The 18,522-nt window shown below is 32.4% G+C and overlaps 2 protein-coding genes across 2 annotated transcripts; both read right to left on the bottom strand.

Moving 5' to 3' along the window:
• Positions 1-210: 210 nt before the first annotated feature.
• On the bottom strand, positions 211-2,978 carry LOC132747332 (uncharacterized). The gene is made up of 5 exons (XM_060736681.1): positions 2,859-2,978; positions 2,124-2,210; positions 1,418-1,477; positions 738-834; positions 211-466 (listed from the first exon to the last, which is right to left on the bottom strand). The coding sequence occupies exons 2-5, from the start codon at positions 2,160-2,162 to the stop codon at positions 318-320; spliced, it is 345 nt and encodes a 114-aa protein (XP_060592664.1). The 5' UTR covers positions 2,163-2,210; positions 2,859-2,978; the 3' UTR covers positions 211-317.
• Positions 2,979-13,392: 10,414 nt separating this feature from the next.
• LOC132747334 (uncharacterized) lies at positions 13,393-18,522 on the bottom strand. The gene is made up of 5 exons (XM_060736684.1): positions 18,515-18,522; positions 15,453-15,616; positions 15,037-15,151; positions 14,816-14,838; positions 13,393-14,463 (listed from the first exon to the last, which is right to left on the bottom strand). The coding sequence occupies exons 1-5, from the start codon at positions 18,520-18,522 to the stop codon at positions 14,312-14,314; spliced, it is 462 nt and encodes a 153-aa protein (XP_060592667.1). The 3' UTR covers positions 13,393-14,311.

Genomic DNA, 18,522 nt, shown 5'->3' on the forward strand with positions numbered 1-18,522 from the left:
GGCAATTTTAAAATTAAAAAAAAAAAAAAAAAAAAAAAAAAAAAAAAGAAATTGCTGAAATAAGATTCGAACCTACTAGTTTACTCTATATTCTTTAAATGAAACCCCTTTACCATCTGCGCTTAAAAGGGATTTGTAATTTTCACAATTGTAACAATTAGATATTTACAATAATATCGAGTAACACTAGATCGTAAAAGGTAAAAAATAATGCTTGTGTATTATTTATTTTATTCTGCTTGTTCATTGTTTTATTTTGCATTCAGTCAGTCAGTTCATTGGTCATGCAGAGGAAAAGTTGCTTTTCAAAATGATAATTAGTCGAATTTTGGCCTGCGACAGCAATATCCCCAATTTACGCACATGAAATTATTTCCACATTCTGCATCAGTGCTGCAAAGAACGATTGCACCTTCCACCCTTTTGGGTTGACCAGGTACACCCGTGAAGAAATGGCAACGAGCATCTGAAATTATATAGATAATACAAATAAAATAAACTAACATCTTAAAAGAACGAAACTAGATAACAATAAAAAAACATCCCATTCGAGATCTATGACATTTACGTAAACAATGAAAATAATTTAATAGTTTAATATAGATTTGTCCTTTCTGTATTTAATATGTTAAACGTAAACGTTTTGTTCACAATATTTGATAGTATTTTTTTGTTTTCATACAATTCATTTCATGTATAGGCCATTTGCTAGACAAACCTTTTACATTATCACTTACCTCTGCAGACTAAATTGTTGCATGGAAATTCTCCCTCATTTAAAACATGGTATATATTCTCATCTGCACACAAACAAAGACGTCCGTCTCCACAGCCCTGAAAATGAAGTGTAGCTACCCTATTTAAATTTCTTATCTATTACCGAACCTTTAAACTATTGAATTTGTAAAATGGATTTGCCCTGCTTTGTATTTGAAACAATCCAAGATGAAATTTCAAACATTAAGCTTCTCACAATAAAGAACCTGGTCGGACTTAAAAGGTTTATAGGCTTGGCTGGCTCTATACTGGTGGCGAATGCTCATTTATTTCGGTTCCAACGGGTTAAGTGTTAAGTTGCTCTTCATGTTGACAAGGATATTTGATATGTAAAATCTATTTTTATCATGCTGGGATTGAGAGTGGTCAGGAAAGAGCGTAGTCGGTATTCGTGGAAAATGTTATAGACATAACAAAATGCATCCGCTTACATAATAAACACCTTTTTAATATGATAAGAAAGAACAGTAAACTGTTATGAATTATAAATAAAAACAAGATTGACAGAGAAAGGTTGCATTCAATGAACACATCCCCAAAAGGAGTTGTTCTTACTGTAATGGATGTACATAATAAGAACATTAAAAGGTTTTCAAAAGGTATGAGCGCTAAAATACATTTATAATTCATGTCAGCTTACATCAAACACCGCTTTGTCCTTGCAGGGATTTGCGATTGCATTCACCCTTTGAATAATTGTCTGAAAATAAGAAAGTAAAATTACCGTCAGAATGTAAAATAACAATCTAATTTTACGAAATTTATTTGGTATTAAATATAAAAGCAAACAAAATAATTACGTAATCTTGTTGGAAATAAACATAACACAAGTGCCGTATAGTATTCAGTTTTTTTTTCGCGAGCATTTAATTGGCGTGAAATGGATATCGAGAAAAACAGATTCACTAAATTTGCCTTCAATTTTATCCGAAGACTTTGCGAGTTTCTGGAACTTTTTCAGATTTGTTCCTCAGTTAAGTCGTATATATTTTACAAAATACCTATAGATAAATATATGCATGGTATTTAGAATTCAATGTTTTACCCGTGGAAACAACAACAAAATCGATAAATATATTGATAGATAAATAAGATTCGCTAAAAAAAGATTTTTGCAAGAAAAGCGAAATCTGCCATACGCTATACGGGGTATGTTATAACAATACGAGATGAGAGTTTCATTTCGCAAGACCTATAATACTTCGTGCATGCTGATGGGTAATTTTATATGCATGTAATTATAGAACATTAAACTGACAGGCATACAAAACATTTTGAATGTTTTAATTTTATTGATATAGTACTAATTAAAATCTTATGTACATGGGAAATTGTAATAAACATACCAAGATGAAGAGGAAAGCAACGCCGGTAACTCGAGCCATTTTTTTTTACCTCAAATCACGATAAATCAGGAGTGCTTTTGATCAGAACTAATGGAAAAAAGACAGAAAAACACATGGATAGATTATTGTGCAAGTCATGTTTGTGAAGTATTTAATTAATCAAAAGTGAAATTTAATAACAGGACATGTTCTGTGTAGTTAAACAGTGCATAAAGTGAGTTGAAGCTGTATGCAACAATTTAAAGCAGAACTTACAAACGGGCAGGTATACCATTGTGATGAATTTTCAGTCTATATGCAAACACATTGTAACATTGTTATCATAAAAGTCATTTTATTAGATAATTTTTTGAATATTTGCTTATATCCCTTTAAACGTGATCAGATCGTAGCATTAAATTGGACGAAATGTGAAATATATTCCACAAAAAAAGACGCCCTGCGCATCATGTAACTAAGCCTCATAGTATGCCTAACATTGTTAATACGCTAAATGATTAGATCTACATGTATTTTTAAAGTTGAGATAATTTTTGAACTGAAATAATTCTTCAAACTATGCAAAAGTTTCTATTATAAAATTAACAACAATGAAGTTTAAAAAGACTTAAATAGAAATGTTAGCTTAGTATTAATGAAATTCGTCGAAATAAATACAACTTATTTGCGATAATTTACTTATAACAAAGGTTACATAGTGTACAAAACTATACTATAATGTAAGTTAAATCTTACCTTTTGTTTAATATCCACAAATCAGATGTATAACATATATAACGTAGGATGGTTTAGCTGTTAATATACAAGTCCAGACTCAAGACTGCCATCTGTTGTACAAAATGGCTGTTGTCAATTGTATTGCAACCCCTTAAAATAGATAAAACATTTATTATGTTCAAACTCTTCATGTTGTTTTTACAAAAAGGTAAAGTCTATATTTTATTAAAATATTTTGCAATTATTTCTGGGTTAAACATTCATGTTACGTATGCAGATGTACTAAAGTATTTGAAAACAAAATTAGATAAATAAAAAGAAGATTTGAAAGGAAACGAGAACGAGAACGCAGCATCTACACAGTAAAAACACTAAATTATATTAAGTTATCTTTCCCTTGTATGTTTTATACAAATGTCAGCAAACTGTATGACACAAAATTTCACGTACAAGAATAAATGCTTAACCCACTTCTTCATATATACGTCTTTTTACGCCTTTTCATCCCATTTTTGAGGCCTTAAATAGTGTAAAAATGCCCCAAACACTTGTTTCCGTTTGTGAAATGATGTTTAAAAAGTGATCACTTTTTCGGCGCCACCATACATCAAGGGGGTGCCAGAGAGGGATGACCCCTTCTATTTTGGGGTTTGAATAATACATTCTCCTTTTTAAATGAGCATGATACATGTTTAATTTCAGTCACAGATTAATAAATTTGTATTGCGTAAATTACACACACTTTATTTAAGCGGGTAATATGATAGTTGCATAAGATACGGGGTCACATTATATCATATAGCAAGGTAAATCAATAAAAACTATCCAAATATGTAATGCGTTCGATTTCAGACATACATTTTAGAGATGGCATACCTCAAGTTCTTCTGTGCATGATACTAGACATAACATACAGGAGACCTAAATGATGTCACTGACCACTTGGCTAGCTGAATTGCTTCATCCAAGTATCCATGCCAGAAGGTTTTGAATCAAAATAAATTCAAAATGAAAATATTACAAAAGAATAGTACAAATTATGCAACCGCATAAACAGGTTCAAGTTCGGAGAATTTTCAACTTAAGAAAATATCAACTAGTTGCAAAAATTAAGGGTTGCAATAACTTTGATGTTAACTACGTCTTATTTTGTATAATAATTTTATTTATTTGCAACAGATGTAGGACAAAACTATGGCAAAATGTACTCTAGTTGTGTATAACGTTGAATATATCCGCTATCATATTGTGTGTATTTTAAAGGGAACACATGGATATTATTTATCATAGCATATATATTGTCTTGTATACAAAGTACATTAAATCTAACTGGTTTTGTTGCCCTAACTGTTTTTATTGACTATACTTTGGACATATTGTAGCAATGAAATCACAATACATTTTATAATTCTATTTAGTAAATTCGTAGCTTTGCCAAGTTGAAATGAGTTCGAGATGATCTTAATAAATGTTCACAACAGTTTTATAAGTCCGATGTAAATGTACAGAAACATTCTTTAAATGAGATTTGCGACCAGATGATATAAGTATCAAAGAAACACCCTATTTAGTCGTTTATGTAAGGCGCACCGCTAGCATTTATATATTTGTTTGTTATCCTGACCCGACCTTATTGTTGATTTGAATATTTCTCAAAAGTTTTAAGTCACTTTAAATTGTGGGCTAGTTAAAAGGTGACTTCACCAATGTTCCCAATCAAGTCGTGAAAGTGACGAAGAGCATCCACTTATTAGTCTTACGTTTGTATAACTTAAATATATAAAATATAAATACTTTGAAACAATGTATAGATTATTTCAAAAACATAATATTCATTCTTAAACAGATGTTACTCATATATCTTGACGTTTGATATGGATGGTAATTAGTTTACACATTGTGAGCAGGATAACATCAAAACATGCAAAAACAATATTATAAATACCAGACATATAATTCACTGATATATCATTTACGATTGAAAAGCAAATTCTAACACGACCCGCATTTTTCCCTACTGAACATAGAAGAAACGAAGTGTGATTATTTTGCAAAAAAATCACTGTTGGCGTTCTATGTAATGACGTGTGACATAACCATAAGTACATGTGACGTTACCACTAAAATACGACGCGTTGAAAATAAGTTCGAAAAAAAATCATTCGAGTAGTATAGGGGTCGGTTTTGCATCACGTATTGCGGTTGCGCGACCGCTATCTTGGATAAGAGTCACTTCCGGTGGTCATATTTGACAGTTGTTGCGCGGCATGAAAACTTAAAAATGTGGTCGGCAGCCATCTTAGACTCTAATTTTAATAAATGACATCATGGTTTATTTTTTGATCTTCAGAAAGCGCATAAAGCTGTCTTGTATACTCGATATTTAGCTTGTTTGCGTCCAGTAAGGGTCACGGACTCGGTTCTAGAAAAAGCAACGCGTAATTTATGTACAATTGATCATAAGCGCTCGATAGAACGTACCAAAGCATTTCGTTTGATACCCAACACGACAATGCTACGACAGTTCATAAGGAAGATATTGTCATTGATCTGCATGAATGATTTTAGATTCTCTGAAGTTATACACGTTCAGTGCCATTGCATAGTCATGCATTAATTTTATTGAGTAGATATATACAGTCATGCATAAATTTATTGAGTAGAACTAAAATCGCTTATGCGTAAAATTGAGATGCTAATACCAAAAATATATGTCTACTTATTGTGTATAGCTTAAGAGAAATAAAACTAAAATCATTCATGCAGAACATTGTCGATATCATCCTTACCAACGATCAAGTTGGGTATCAAACGAAATGTTTTGTTCTATCGAGCGCTTATGGTATACGTCCTCAACCTCCATCTCTCCACCACTATTTGTCTGGTGGTGGTGGAGGCGGAGGTGATCGTGGAGGTGGAGGTTGTGGTTGTTGCTTATGCTTTTATCGGTCACTCCTCCACCCTCTCCTACATGACCACCATCTCCTCCTCTCCCTCCAAAACCACAACTTCTTCCTTTTCCTCTTCACTTGTTTAACGCATTTTTTACACATTGCAATGAACGGTTGAAACTGCTTTCGAGTCAGTCAGAAAACTTTTTGTGACTGACCAATCAGAACATGGCTCGTATTAATGATTGTACTACGCCTTGAGAACTTCATTTATTTCAAATTAGGCTAGCGACATATAAAAGACTGAGGGTAAGCTTAATTTACTTCTTTTGATTATTTTTACGCATGAGTGATTTCCGGTTTGATAGTACGAGCTTGTAGCATTTGACAAGACATTTAGTTTGATATGCAACATGCCTATGTTATGTCCAGTAACGAAAGAGTAACACGTATACGCATGAATGATTTTGTCTGCAATATTGAAACTCTTCTTTCTCAGAAACGGTAAAAGGTAGATGCAAATAATAATGCATTTTCTGTATCTACTCACAGAGATCTTTCAAATGGTATATAAATCTAAGGGTTTATGGACTTTTAAAAAAGTTGTTTAAAAATCGCTGAAGGGCCATAACTTGAGATCGCCTGAAAATCGAATCAAGGAACCTGTGTCAAAATCAAAGGTATTTAAGTCTTCTTTCATTCACTTCTTTCATTTAAATCACAAAAAATCGGTATCGTAAATGGTTGCCCAAATCGATTAAAACCAGTTTGTAATTTAAGTCCCTTGTATATTGCTAGAAACATACGAAAATATCTTAATCAAAGACAGTATTTGACAACAGTAAAAAATGACACGAAGATAATGGTTTAAAATTAGAAATAAATATTTCGCTAAAAAAACACAAAATTTGACCAGTTGCTAAGGGCGACCGTTTCTTAAATATTCAATCAGTTGACCAAAGCTTGCACTTGAAAGGATCCTTATTTAATGTTAAACTGTATTAAGTAACGAATAACAAACTGCTTTTGTTCAAAATAGCACCGTTAGGTATTGTGAACCTAGACTGAGCAACGCCAGTACTTAACAGAGCTGCATTACTGGTACTGGTACGTACTGCAGCGATTTTGCAAGTACTGGTACTGATACTGAATTACTCTTACACAATTTTGCTACTACTCGTACTGGTACTGCATTACTGTCCGAAAAAGAGGTACTGCTACTGCATTACAAGACAGTTCTTTGGTTTTCATAAAAATGTCATCAATTTTGCTCTTAAGGTAAAGCTGTAAACTCTATTTATTATTTTATTTTTGTGAAAAAGTAAGTTATAAAATCTATAGATAATTTGCTGCAATATTCCTTCAAATGTTAACATATATATATTCATCAAAGTTCGAATAAATACACAGTGTCAAACTACTTAATGGTCGATGCGTTTGAAAGGATAATAAATTCTCATCATCTTTTGTGCTGGTCAATCATGAAAAACTATATTTAGTAATTAAGGACAAAGGGTTTTTGGTTAACATAGTCCGCTAGGTATTGTGAGCCTAGACTGACCGGCGACTGTACTCACTGCGCAATGCTTTGATGACACCTGCGTGGGGACTGATGAAATAGCTGACAATGATTGTGCAATGTCTCGACTAAAAATAGATCAGTGACACGTGGAAAATAATCGCGAGTTTCATTTCATAAAATGTATTGTGAGTTGGAATCAAGTGATTAACGTCGGAAAAGGATTTTTTATTTCTATTTTTTAGAGTGACTGTTAGTGAAATTACTCGGGCGTAACTGTTTTAGTATTTTCATATATAGTCATGCACGAATTTGATGAGTAGAGGTAAAATCGCGTAAAATTAACATGCTGATTACCAAAAAATATTAACGTGTATAAATAGAGAAAAAATCATTCATGCAGAACATTGTCGATATCTTCATTATAAACAGTCGTAGCATAGTCAAGTTGAGTATCAAACGCAATGTTTTGGGACGTTCTATCGAGCGCTTATGATCGATTGTACATAAAATCACTCGTGCGTAAAAAACGCATTTCCCCCGTCAAGTGCCGAGTTCCTGACCCTCATTGGACGCAATCAAGTTCTAGATCGAGAATACAAGTCAGCTCTGTATGCTTTCGGGAGATCTAAAAATAATCCATGATGTCATTCGTTAAAATAAGAGTCCACGATGTCTGCCGCCCACATTTTCAATTTTTCACGCCGCGCACCTCCTGACAGATATGGACAACGGAAGTGACTCTTATCCAAGATGGCGGCCATGCATGCGCAATAAGTGGCGTTAAACCGACCCCAGTACTACTAACAAGTTAGCATAGTCAGATATGGCAGCATTTATTTGTTGATAATATAACTGTTTGTCGTTCGGATGCGCATCATTGTATCACTCAGGCTACGCCCTCCTGATTTCCAAACGCCAAACAGTGATTTTATTTAGCGATAAAATCTCTGTTTGGGATACATTATTTCTTAAAGTGACACTCTGCTCATATTTTCATAGTTACGATGGGCTGAATGGACTTTTTATTTCAAAAGATTGAATGTTAAATAGTGTTTGACCAACAGTTTATATTAGAAAAGTTTAATGTTTAGGATTAAATTAATAATCTGCCTAAAATATAAGACTGACCCACTCTTTTATAAACTGAACGTAACAGGTAAATTCAAATTGATCTTCACAGAAATTCTGTTTGGATCAGGGGATTATCAATTGTTTACACGAAGTAAATTATTAAATGTAAAAGAAATAAGACAATATGAAAGCTTATTTTGACTCTCACCTGTTCATTCACTATATACCCTTGTCTTAACTTATCAAGATATTTCATTTCAAAATCATATTCCCAGAATAAATGTACTAAGTTTTTTTCTGTGAAATTAACATATAAAACATTTACAGTCAGATAAATTCAGAAGAGACAGTTTGTGTGACATAAAAATAATTGCGTTTAAATTTCTATTAAAGCCGAGTTGCTTTACAACTTGGGAATGAATTATAAATAACAGGCCCATATTTTATCCCATAAAAACTCAATATAAATTATATTTTCCTATTTTCTTTGTCCTTCTTTGTATTCCAGAATATGGATAAATATTTAACCTCGATATTTTCAAGTTCGCGTCTTCGTAATTTTATTGGAACCATATAAGTTACAAGCAGGTCTTATTTCTATAATTATGGTTTTTCAAGTATTTACATATAGCGGAGGTATACGCATTCGGCGATCTAGTTTCGCGTATATTTTATCTTCTATAAAACTAGCATTTTGTTCTTTTGTTTCTTTCAAAGCGCAAGACATATTTGAAAAACACTATATGTTGGAACTAAATTATAACGATTTCTTGTGCTTATAAATTTCGGTGGTACAACAATATATATATTCCAAATATCTTATATAGATTCTTTTACCCTGAGAGATATGTGTTATTTTTCTATTATACCGAATAAATATTTTAATGTAATTTTCACCGATACACATTATTACTCCGAGATTCATTCATCATTGATTTTTTATCAGGGAAGTGAACTAGAATATAACGTTTCTTCAAGTCTATATAGATTACTTGCCCCTGGGAATATTGCAAAAAAAGTATTGACCGAGTGATTTTCATAGAAATTATCGTCTCCATTACCATTATCAATTTTTTGTAAAAAAATATTTTGTCTTTTTTTGTTTGTTTAAACACAACGTATCAGAATGCATAACGTTATAAAAATTTAAATTTTCCTGAATATTGGACAATATACAAATTTTAAGACAGCTGTCATTATTGTTTAAACGGATATCCACCGCGGTCCAAAAGCACAGATCACCTGGCGCACTTCAAACAGAAATATATGCAAAAGATGATAAAGAAACTTCTTAAAAATGAATTGAAAGTTGTATTTTCATGCGATTCTTATCCCAATATCACCGAAAAGCGTTAAAACGCTTTTCAATTTTGGGTCATTTTTTCACGATCAAAATTATTAATCTGGAAGAACAGACGAATGTTCTGAAATTTTGCACACACGGTATTTGTCTAGACCTTCATTAAAGTGAACATTATTCTCGAAAAATTTATGTCCAGTCCCATTATTCAAACAAACCTTAGCGGAGTGCCTTTAAGAGGTTAGAGTCTTTTTTAAACTAACGGTCGCTTAGGATATCGCTCGTATTTGTTTCAATGAAGTTCATCTACTATGTTGAAATACCGCGCGTTTCAAATTCAAAACTTATTAGAAACACAACATACGTTTGTTTTTAAAATAAGTTTTTCATTAACGTTTCAGCTCATAGCTTTCAATACATGAAGACAATTTTGGATTTTGTGAATTGTTTTCATTTAAATCTCGTTCGTATCTACACCGATTTCAAGCATTTCATTTAATTCTAGTTCATTCTAGCACCAGTTGTTCATTTTTTTCCTTTTTAAAAAGTATTTCAGAAATGAAAGTTTCGTTTTAACTAAAACAATGTGCGTATCGTCAAATAACTGGTTTTCATTATGTTTCTATTCACTTAATAAAGATATGTTTGTAAAACATGTATGCCCCCTATCGACAACCAATTAGTCATGTGGTCAGGTTATTATGACTGTCTTTTGACCTATAGACCAAAACACATATAGGGATTATCTACTGGTCATGACTAGCACTAGGTAATTGTAACTGTAAAGGTTGTGTGCAGCAATTTAATGACAAAGTTATCACAAATCTTGCATAAATTCTATGAATCATGAAGGCCTTAAAGACAGCCAAATTGTTATATTACATAAGACCTTGAAATGTATATACCAAAAGGATTTTTAGTTTAATAATCAATATCAACCAAGTTGTTGAGTTATTGGTCACGTACAAGGACAATGTGACCTTGACCTCTGATCCTAAAATCAATAGGGGTCATCTACTGGCCATGAGCAACCACCATGCCAAGTTTGAAGTTCCTTTGCGCTCCTTTCAGTTATTTATCATAACAGTTTTTACCTACAAGGTCAATGTTACCTTGATCTTTGACTCCTTAAAACCAACATCTATAGGGGTCATCTACTGGTAATGAGCAATCATCATACCAAATCTAAAGTTCCTAGGCCTAAGCTTTCTTTAGTTATTAATCCGAAAATGTTTTACCTACAAGGTCAATTTGACCCCAAAATCAATAAGGGTCATCTACTTGTCATGAACAATCATAATACCAAGTTTGAAGTTATTAGGCCTAAGCGTTCTAAAGTTATTGATCGGAAACCGTTTTTACCTACAAGGTCAATGTGACACTGACCTTTGACCCCTTGATCCCAAAATCAATAGGGGTCGTCTGCTGGTCGTGACAAACCATCATACCAAGTTAGAATTTCTTAGGCTTAAGTGCTCTTTAGTTGTTGATCGGAAACCATTTTTACCCACAAGGTCAATGTGACCTTGACCTTTGACGCCTTGACCTAAAATCAATAGGGATCATCTACTGGTTATGACAAATCGCCATACCAAGTTTGAAGTTTCTAGGCCGCCTAAGCGTTCTTAAGTTATTGTTTGGAAACCGTTTTTACCTACAAGGTCAATGTGACCTTGACCTTTGACCCCTTGATCCCAAAATCAATAGGGGTCATCTGCTGGTCGTGATCAATCATCATACCAAGTTAGAATTTCCTAGGCCGAAGTGCTCTTTAGGTATTGATCGGAAACTATTTTTACCTGCAAGGTCCATGTGACCTTGACCTTTGATTCCTTGAGCAAAAAATCAAGAAGGGTCATCTACTGGTCATGACCAATTGCCATACCAAGTTTGAAGTTCTTAGGCCTAAGCGTTCGTTAGTTATTGATCGGAAACCGTTTTTAAATACAAGGTCAATGTGACATTTACCTTTGACGCCTTGACTAAAAAATCAATAGGGGTCATCTACTGGTCATGACCAACCGCCATACCAAGTTTGAATTTTTTAGGCCTAAGCGTTCTTTAGTTATTGTTTGGAAACCGTTTTCACCTACAAGGTCAATGTGACCTTGACCTTTGATCCATTCACCCCAAAATCAATAGGGATCATCTACTCTTCATGACCAATCATCATACAAAGATTAAAGCTCCTAGGCCTAAGCGTTCTTTAGTTATTGATCGGAAACCGTTTTTACCTACAAGGTCATTGTGACCTTGACTTTTGACCTCTTGACCCAAAAATCAATAGGGGTCATTAACTGGTCATAACCAATCATCATACCAAGTTTGAAGTTTCTAGGCCTAAGTGTTCTTTACTTATTGGTTGGAAACCGTTTTTACCTACAAGGTCAATGCGATCTTGACATTTGACCCATTGATCAAAATCAACAGGGGTCATGAACTTGTTATGACCAATCATCATATCAATTTTGAAGTTTGTAGACCTAAGTGTTCTTCAGTTATTGATCGGAAACCATTTGGTCTACGGACCGACAGACGGACATATTTAAAGCAATATACCCCCACTTCTTTGAAGGGGGGCATAATAAAAATAAAAAGATAAAGCCACGTTTCATAACCTCTCACGCGTCTAGGGTTTCAATCTTTGAACCTTGTCAATAGGGCCGAGGTATTTTCAACCCGCTCCCTTTTCTGTCCAAACGTTAGCAAATGCGGTATCCAACGGGCGCACACTTAACTTTAACTTTTTTTTCAAGATTGAAAACACATATGACGCACTAAGACCAGATATGTCACTTTTCTCCTGCAAAGTATATCTTGCATCTTCATCAACTATGGCTTTGATAGTGCTGATGTCTTTTTTCAGAGATAGTGGAAATTTGCCGCCCAGCAGGGAGGGGATCATCCTATGCAATAAGGTCTTTGCTCCTCTTTCAAAACACAATGCAACTCAGTCATGTTTATAACAAGTATACAAAAACACATATATTTAAATGACCTGCTAAAATGTTTTGCAGTGCAAATCGTGCGAAAATAGACTGTTGGTTAGAAAAAAATCAATAATCTTACCAACGACATATTATACATGTACTTTCACGTGCAAATCATGTTTAAATTTAGTTATTGCCACTAATCTAAATCTTTAGGCTTTAATGGAAAGAATGAAAAGAAACTTATTCATGAACAAATTAATATTTTAGCCAAAATTTTAAACAATTTTATTATAGATTGCGTACATCCTACTTCCCCTTTAGGGAGAGTGACAACCTGTTACGTACATGATTGAAAGTAACCGCATAATAAATTTAAGCGATCCACTAGCGAAAAAATATTGTTCAATTACATATCCCAAAAATATCATATACATGTAATATTTTTTCTGTATTAAATTACATCAAAGTTGTTGATTACAATATTTCATTTCTAACTAAAGTTATCGTTCGAAAATCACTGTTTTAATTTTAGTAGATAGTAGAAAGGTAATTGTGAGAATTTATGGACGGTAATTTGCGCTATCCAGTTTTGTCCATGAACATGTTCATACCAAGCCTGCATCATTTTCAATTGCTGGGCTTTCTTTCCGGATTCTGCTTTCTCTATTTTAAAGAAGGGTAAATACTCATGTCTATGTGTATGTCTTTTTCGTAATTGGTAGGCAATAAAATTTAAAAAAAGATTGACGAAAGAGAGAGAGCATAAAAAACAAAGACTGCTAGAATCTTTTATAATTTTTCATTGTTAAATATACTTTTTATTATTTATTACCTTAAATCTATTTCTAATACACAAATCTTCTATTCAAAGCATATTTCATAAAGTCATAAAAACAAAACTAAAACATATCTATGTGTTTTTCTATTTATACAGAAATCAGCTTATCTAACATTCTTGTTATACATCAAGTTCATTCACATATCCATATCAATAAAATTGTGACATAAACTCTATCACATTCATCATGTTACTATTTAAATTATTTACTACAATAAAGCATATATCCGTACATGTGCATTTCTATCAAAGTATACTGAACGACACTTGTAAGAACTCAATGACAAAAGATAAGAAAGGCTACATACTATATACGCATAGAATATAAAACAAAAACAAGATAATGTTTAGAGAAAATTGAATGGCTATTGAATATTTAAATAACATGTTATATGCGCAAATTCTGTGCTCGTTCATTGACAAATATTTACAGTTCATTTCAAAGGTACACCATATACACAACTGAAAGACAAATATCATTGAAACAAATGATTCTTGGACCCTAACCCTATGACTTTAACACTTATTTTGTGTTTTAAACTTTTCACTGTTTGCAGAGATGAGATTAAAACAAAGATATAACTTTCTTATAATATACTTGCGAAAGACTTTCTGGAATGAAAATCTCAATTTTCGTTTTTATTTATGAAAGTTAAACCATGAGGATAACCTAACTCATATAGCCTTTTGCTTGTCGTTAGTAGTAAATGCTGTCAGATACCGTTGAAAACATCAGCCGAGTTGATAATCAGTCGTATGACCTTCCAAACTTGAAAAAATATGTGTATATTTATATTAAGGCTAATTTATCAGTGGAAGAAAATAGTCAATCAATCGCTATAATTAAAATGTAATTATGACATATATCAGCTTCCAAGCAATCAGATATCTTAAAAGGAAAAGCGTAGAAATTAAACTACCATTCTGAGTCTCGTCTTTGTCCTTGTGAATGTGATAAATGTTTGTCTTTGTTTCGTATTTTCCGTATAGCTAAGCAGGTGATTGTCACAATAATGATTGGTACAAATATTGAGCAAACCACAACAACGATCACAAGCGTTAAACCAACTGAAAAATTAGATAAAGTAGATAAATAAATAATAATAAAAAAAAAATATAAATGCTTTCGTCTTAATGATCATCTGCGTACATTTTAGCTTAAATTGCAGAAATACGTTTATTTTTTAAACTTAAAGTTAAGATATTTTCATTATCACAAATTAAATTAAAATTAAATCACAATTAAAATACCATTCACCCATTCACGTTGGTAAAAATCATAAGTTTTGCTAGAAATCATTTTCTTTGAAAAAAATGTTTTTATAGATACATTTTATATAAAAAGTGTGCATATTTTTCATTTACTTCTTGGCTCATGATCTGGTAAATTATTTTACAAGGTTTTGAGTTATAAACTTACTTCCGCTATCTTTTTCATTTAATCTGAAAAATAAAGAATTATTTTTGTATTATTTCAATTTAACAAAACTATACTTTCTTAAGCTGAGGACTACTTCTTTAAAGCATGCCATAATCTATGATGCATTTAAGGAGAACATGCTACTTGTCAGGAACAAAAATTGCCGATTTGAAAAAAAAAGTTCTCATAACAACTTATGAAATTTGTAATACCACACTTACACACAGGAATTATTTCCTTTAAGAATAACACATTTTTCATTTTCCTCACAACGTCCATTTAGTGATTTATAAACATTACACATGATTTCTTCTTCTGATCTAGTTTCGTTGGTTACTGTAAACAAACAATACATATTGGTAAGTTGCTAGTGCAAACATAGGAACGCCACCTTTCCTTGTTGATCTTGTTTATTATATATTATATAAGAATTCATTCAGCCTTCGAGAGAAAGTATAACAAACTATGGGCATTGAAAATAGAAATGCATTACTCCACCGGTCGAAACGTTATTCATTAATGTTGCTTTAATGTTAAGAAATATTTTCTAATTGAATAAAGTTTTAGTCAGAAAAGAAAGAAAAAAAAGTCTGATTTCTAGAAAACTAGATTAACGTATACACTTACATATACTAACAGGTTATAGAATTTATCATCACGGATGTTGCAAACACAGTTTCATTAAACACGTCTATTGTGTTCTCTCCAGTCAGAAAAGCGGTAGTTGTTTTTGTAAGATTATCGGCAGATGCAGCTTCCGTGCTATATATTACCTCAAAATCTACCTTAAGACTTCCGACACTTAAAAAAAAGTTCAACACATTTCAGACCTCGACACTAACTTTTTTAGCAGGTGGTAAGCCGGACCACTGGATTTGAAATTAAGGTGGTCCTTCCAGAAGTCAGGTGGTCAATTTTATTATTATATCATTTTACTGCAAATTTAGAAAAATATATGCTTTCAAAGATGTATTATTAACTTTCAATAAAACAGATATTTTAGATATATATTTTATCTAATCAGAAATTAAGGAGAGCAAGATAGTAGGTATTCTATCGTGAATTGAGTTATTTGGGGTTTTTTTTTTATCTCATTGTAAATAAACAACAGGACTCATATTTATGTTTACTTTTATATTGAAATGATTTCTCCCTAAACTCAAGGAAATAGTGAAACCATTTGTGTCTTATTTTCTTACTGTTATTCAAATATGCATTACTGGTACGTGGTACATCTTATAATTATGATAATTACATGATTGTATCTTTTATAGATTAACGTTTTTAATAAAACTAATAAATTATCTTATTCTCGTCTTTGAAAACAAGGAAATATCTAAAGGATAAAAAATAATAACAATGTTAAATATACATGTATAACTATAGTTAAGTTTATTTATCTCACTGGTTTATTATGGAAACAGAATATTAACATCCCTGTTGCTTGATGGTTGATATTTATTTTTGACAGTGAGTATTTTAAACCTTTTAAAGTAATTTTAACACTGGAAGAAATAATTCTCTTATCGTTAAACAGTTAAAATAAAGAAAAGTAGCAAAGAATTACTACATGTATTTTTTCAGTTCTTTTCGTTTGCTGGCTTTTTTTTATTCAAGTCAAGTATATTAAATTTTAAGTTTATCCGGTATCCCATACAATATCATAAATACCATCGTCGGATACCCACGGTTGATAAAAATGTAACATAACATAAATGTCAATGGTTCCACCGTGGGTATCCGACGATGCATAATTACTGGCGTCATTTGAATGAATTTTGTACCAAAATTAATATCACAAATTCTTAACTCGTTTAACTTGCATAAACAAAATATTAGCGACTTAAAATAAAAGTTATTCGTGACTTAAGAACGTCTTAAACTAATCAGATATTTATGTATTTTGTATATTTATGAACCATTAACATGTACATCGGACAAATGATTTTAAACAAAATGTATATAACATGTTTTTGACCAAATCGCCATTCTCCCAAATGAGCCCTGCAGCAACCAGAAATTTCGAGTGGTCCGACGGACCAGTGGCTTTTAAAATTAGGTGGTCCTTGACAAAATCAGGTGGTCTCGGACCAACGGACCACCGCTAATGTCGAGGCCTGCATTTATACATGTTCATTTCACAATTAAATAAGACTGACGCCAAACATATTAGAGTAAGTAACAATTGATCACTTTAACTTTATATCACATTCCAAAATAAATGAAAAGGAACATTTAAAATAGAAATGGCAACGAGTAAAAGATTAATTGTGTAATAGATGACCAAATTTACTTTATATAAGTACTATATTTCTATTTAATTCTGATATCTTAATTTCCATTATGCTAGTACTGATACTTTACAATCACTTTTGAAACACTATACGATCACTTTTGAAACAGTATATACGATCACTTTTCTGTGTTTAAAGTTAGGCAATATTATTACGCTGCTAAACAATAAGTATTTGGAATCATTTGGCACTTTTGCCATCTTAAATTTATCCCATTCTGTATGTTAATTGCTATTAACAAGTGTCCTGTTAATTAACATGTGTTTATGACGTCACTTTATGACGTCAAACTTAAACGAAACACTTGGACGTGAAGGTTTTGACGTCTTAAAAGAGGAGAAGCGCTCTGACCACCATTGCGGTAAGCCGTTGTTTTCATTTCTCGGAAGTTTTCCGATTTTCTTTTATTTCCCCTACCTTATTTATTTTTATATGCATGTTAATTATGAAATATTAATGACTTAAATATTTAATACAATTCATAAAACTTACATTTGCCTTTATTCTCATTTCTTTTGTTTAATTTACACAAACGGTCCTGTGATATCGAACCGAAAGACTGTTTCCCCGTTTACACTGGTGCACTCGTGACCAGGATCGTTTGTGCATTTATATATTATTATCATATATAGTAGTGTACTGTACATATAAATTTAGATCTACCATCAGTATTTTACCGTATTTATTTTACTAGATCTAGTCTGTACTTCAATAATTATGTTCAAAAAAAGTTTGCTTGACTTTCTCACGCCATGGAGAGGTAACTCCAGTAAATCCGTAATGCAAACTCCAAAAAAAAGAAAATTAGATTTTAATGAAAACAGAGCAAACCTTGTCGGATATTTGGCACGATGCCCTCTACAATCCCACAGACAGCAATGTCCATGAATAGTACATCTAGCTGTCAAAATGGCTACGACACTAATGTAAACAGTAGGCCTACACGTCATCATTGTGACGTAATAAAACCAAAATCAATCGATAGATTTTAATGAGGGTATAAACGCCACTAAATCTTGGCTATCGCCAATTTGAGAACTTGCCTTCGTCGTAGAGAAAGAGAGCCCGATCAAATTCAGTGGTGAAATCTGACTTTGGCTTGTTTATTATCCATTTTGAAGCAGGTCGCAAATTACAACAGGTGTCTGAACTTGACAAAGCCCAAAACTTGGGCAATTTGCCACCCCCTCAGAGGCCGTGCACAATGTGTTTTGGAAGAATTGTCTCAAACAGAGTTGAGCCATTATTCTTGTCTGAGAGAAAGCTCTCAATAAACGTTTCAACCCAAGTGAAAAAAGAACCTCGAGTTATAAAGTTTGGAATTTAGAAATAAGAGGCGAAATAAGCAAGAATCCCCTGTTTGAATATGGTTTATAATTTAAAGCGTCTCGGTATAAAAGCTTACCCCGACAT

The sequence above is a fragment of the Ruditapes philippinarum genome, unplaced genomic scaffold (genome assembly GCF_026571515.1).
Source record: "Ruditapes philippinarum isolate M1 unplaced genomic scaffold, ASM2657151v2 ctg3156_1_1_1_1, whole genome shotgun sequence".
Taxonomy (NCBI): domain Eukaryota; kingdom Metazoa; phylum Mollusca; class Bivalvia; order Venerida; family Veneridae; genus Ruditapes; species Ruditapes philippinarum.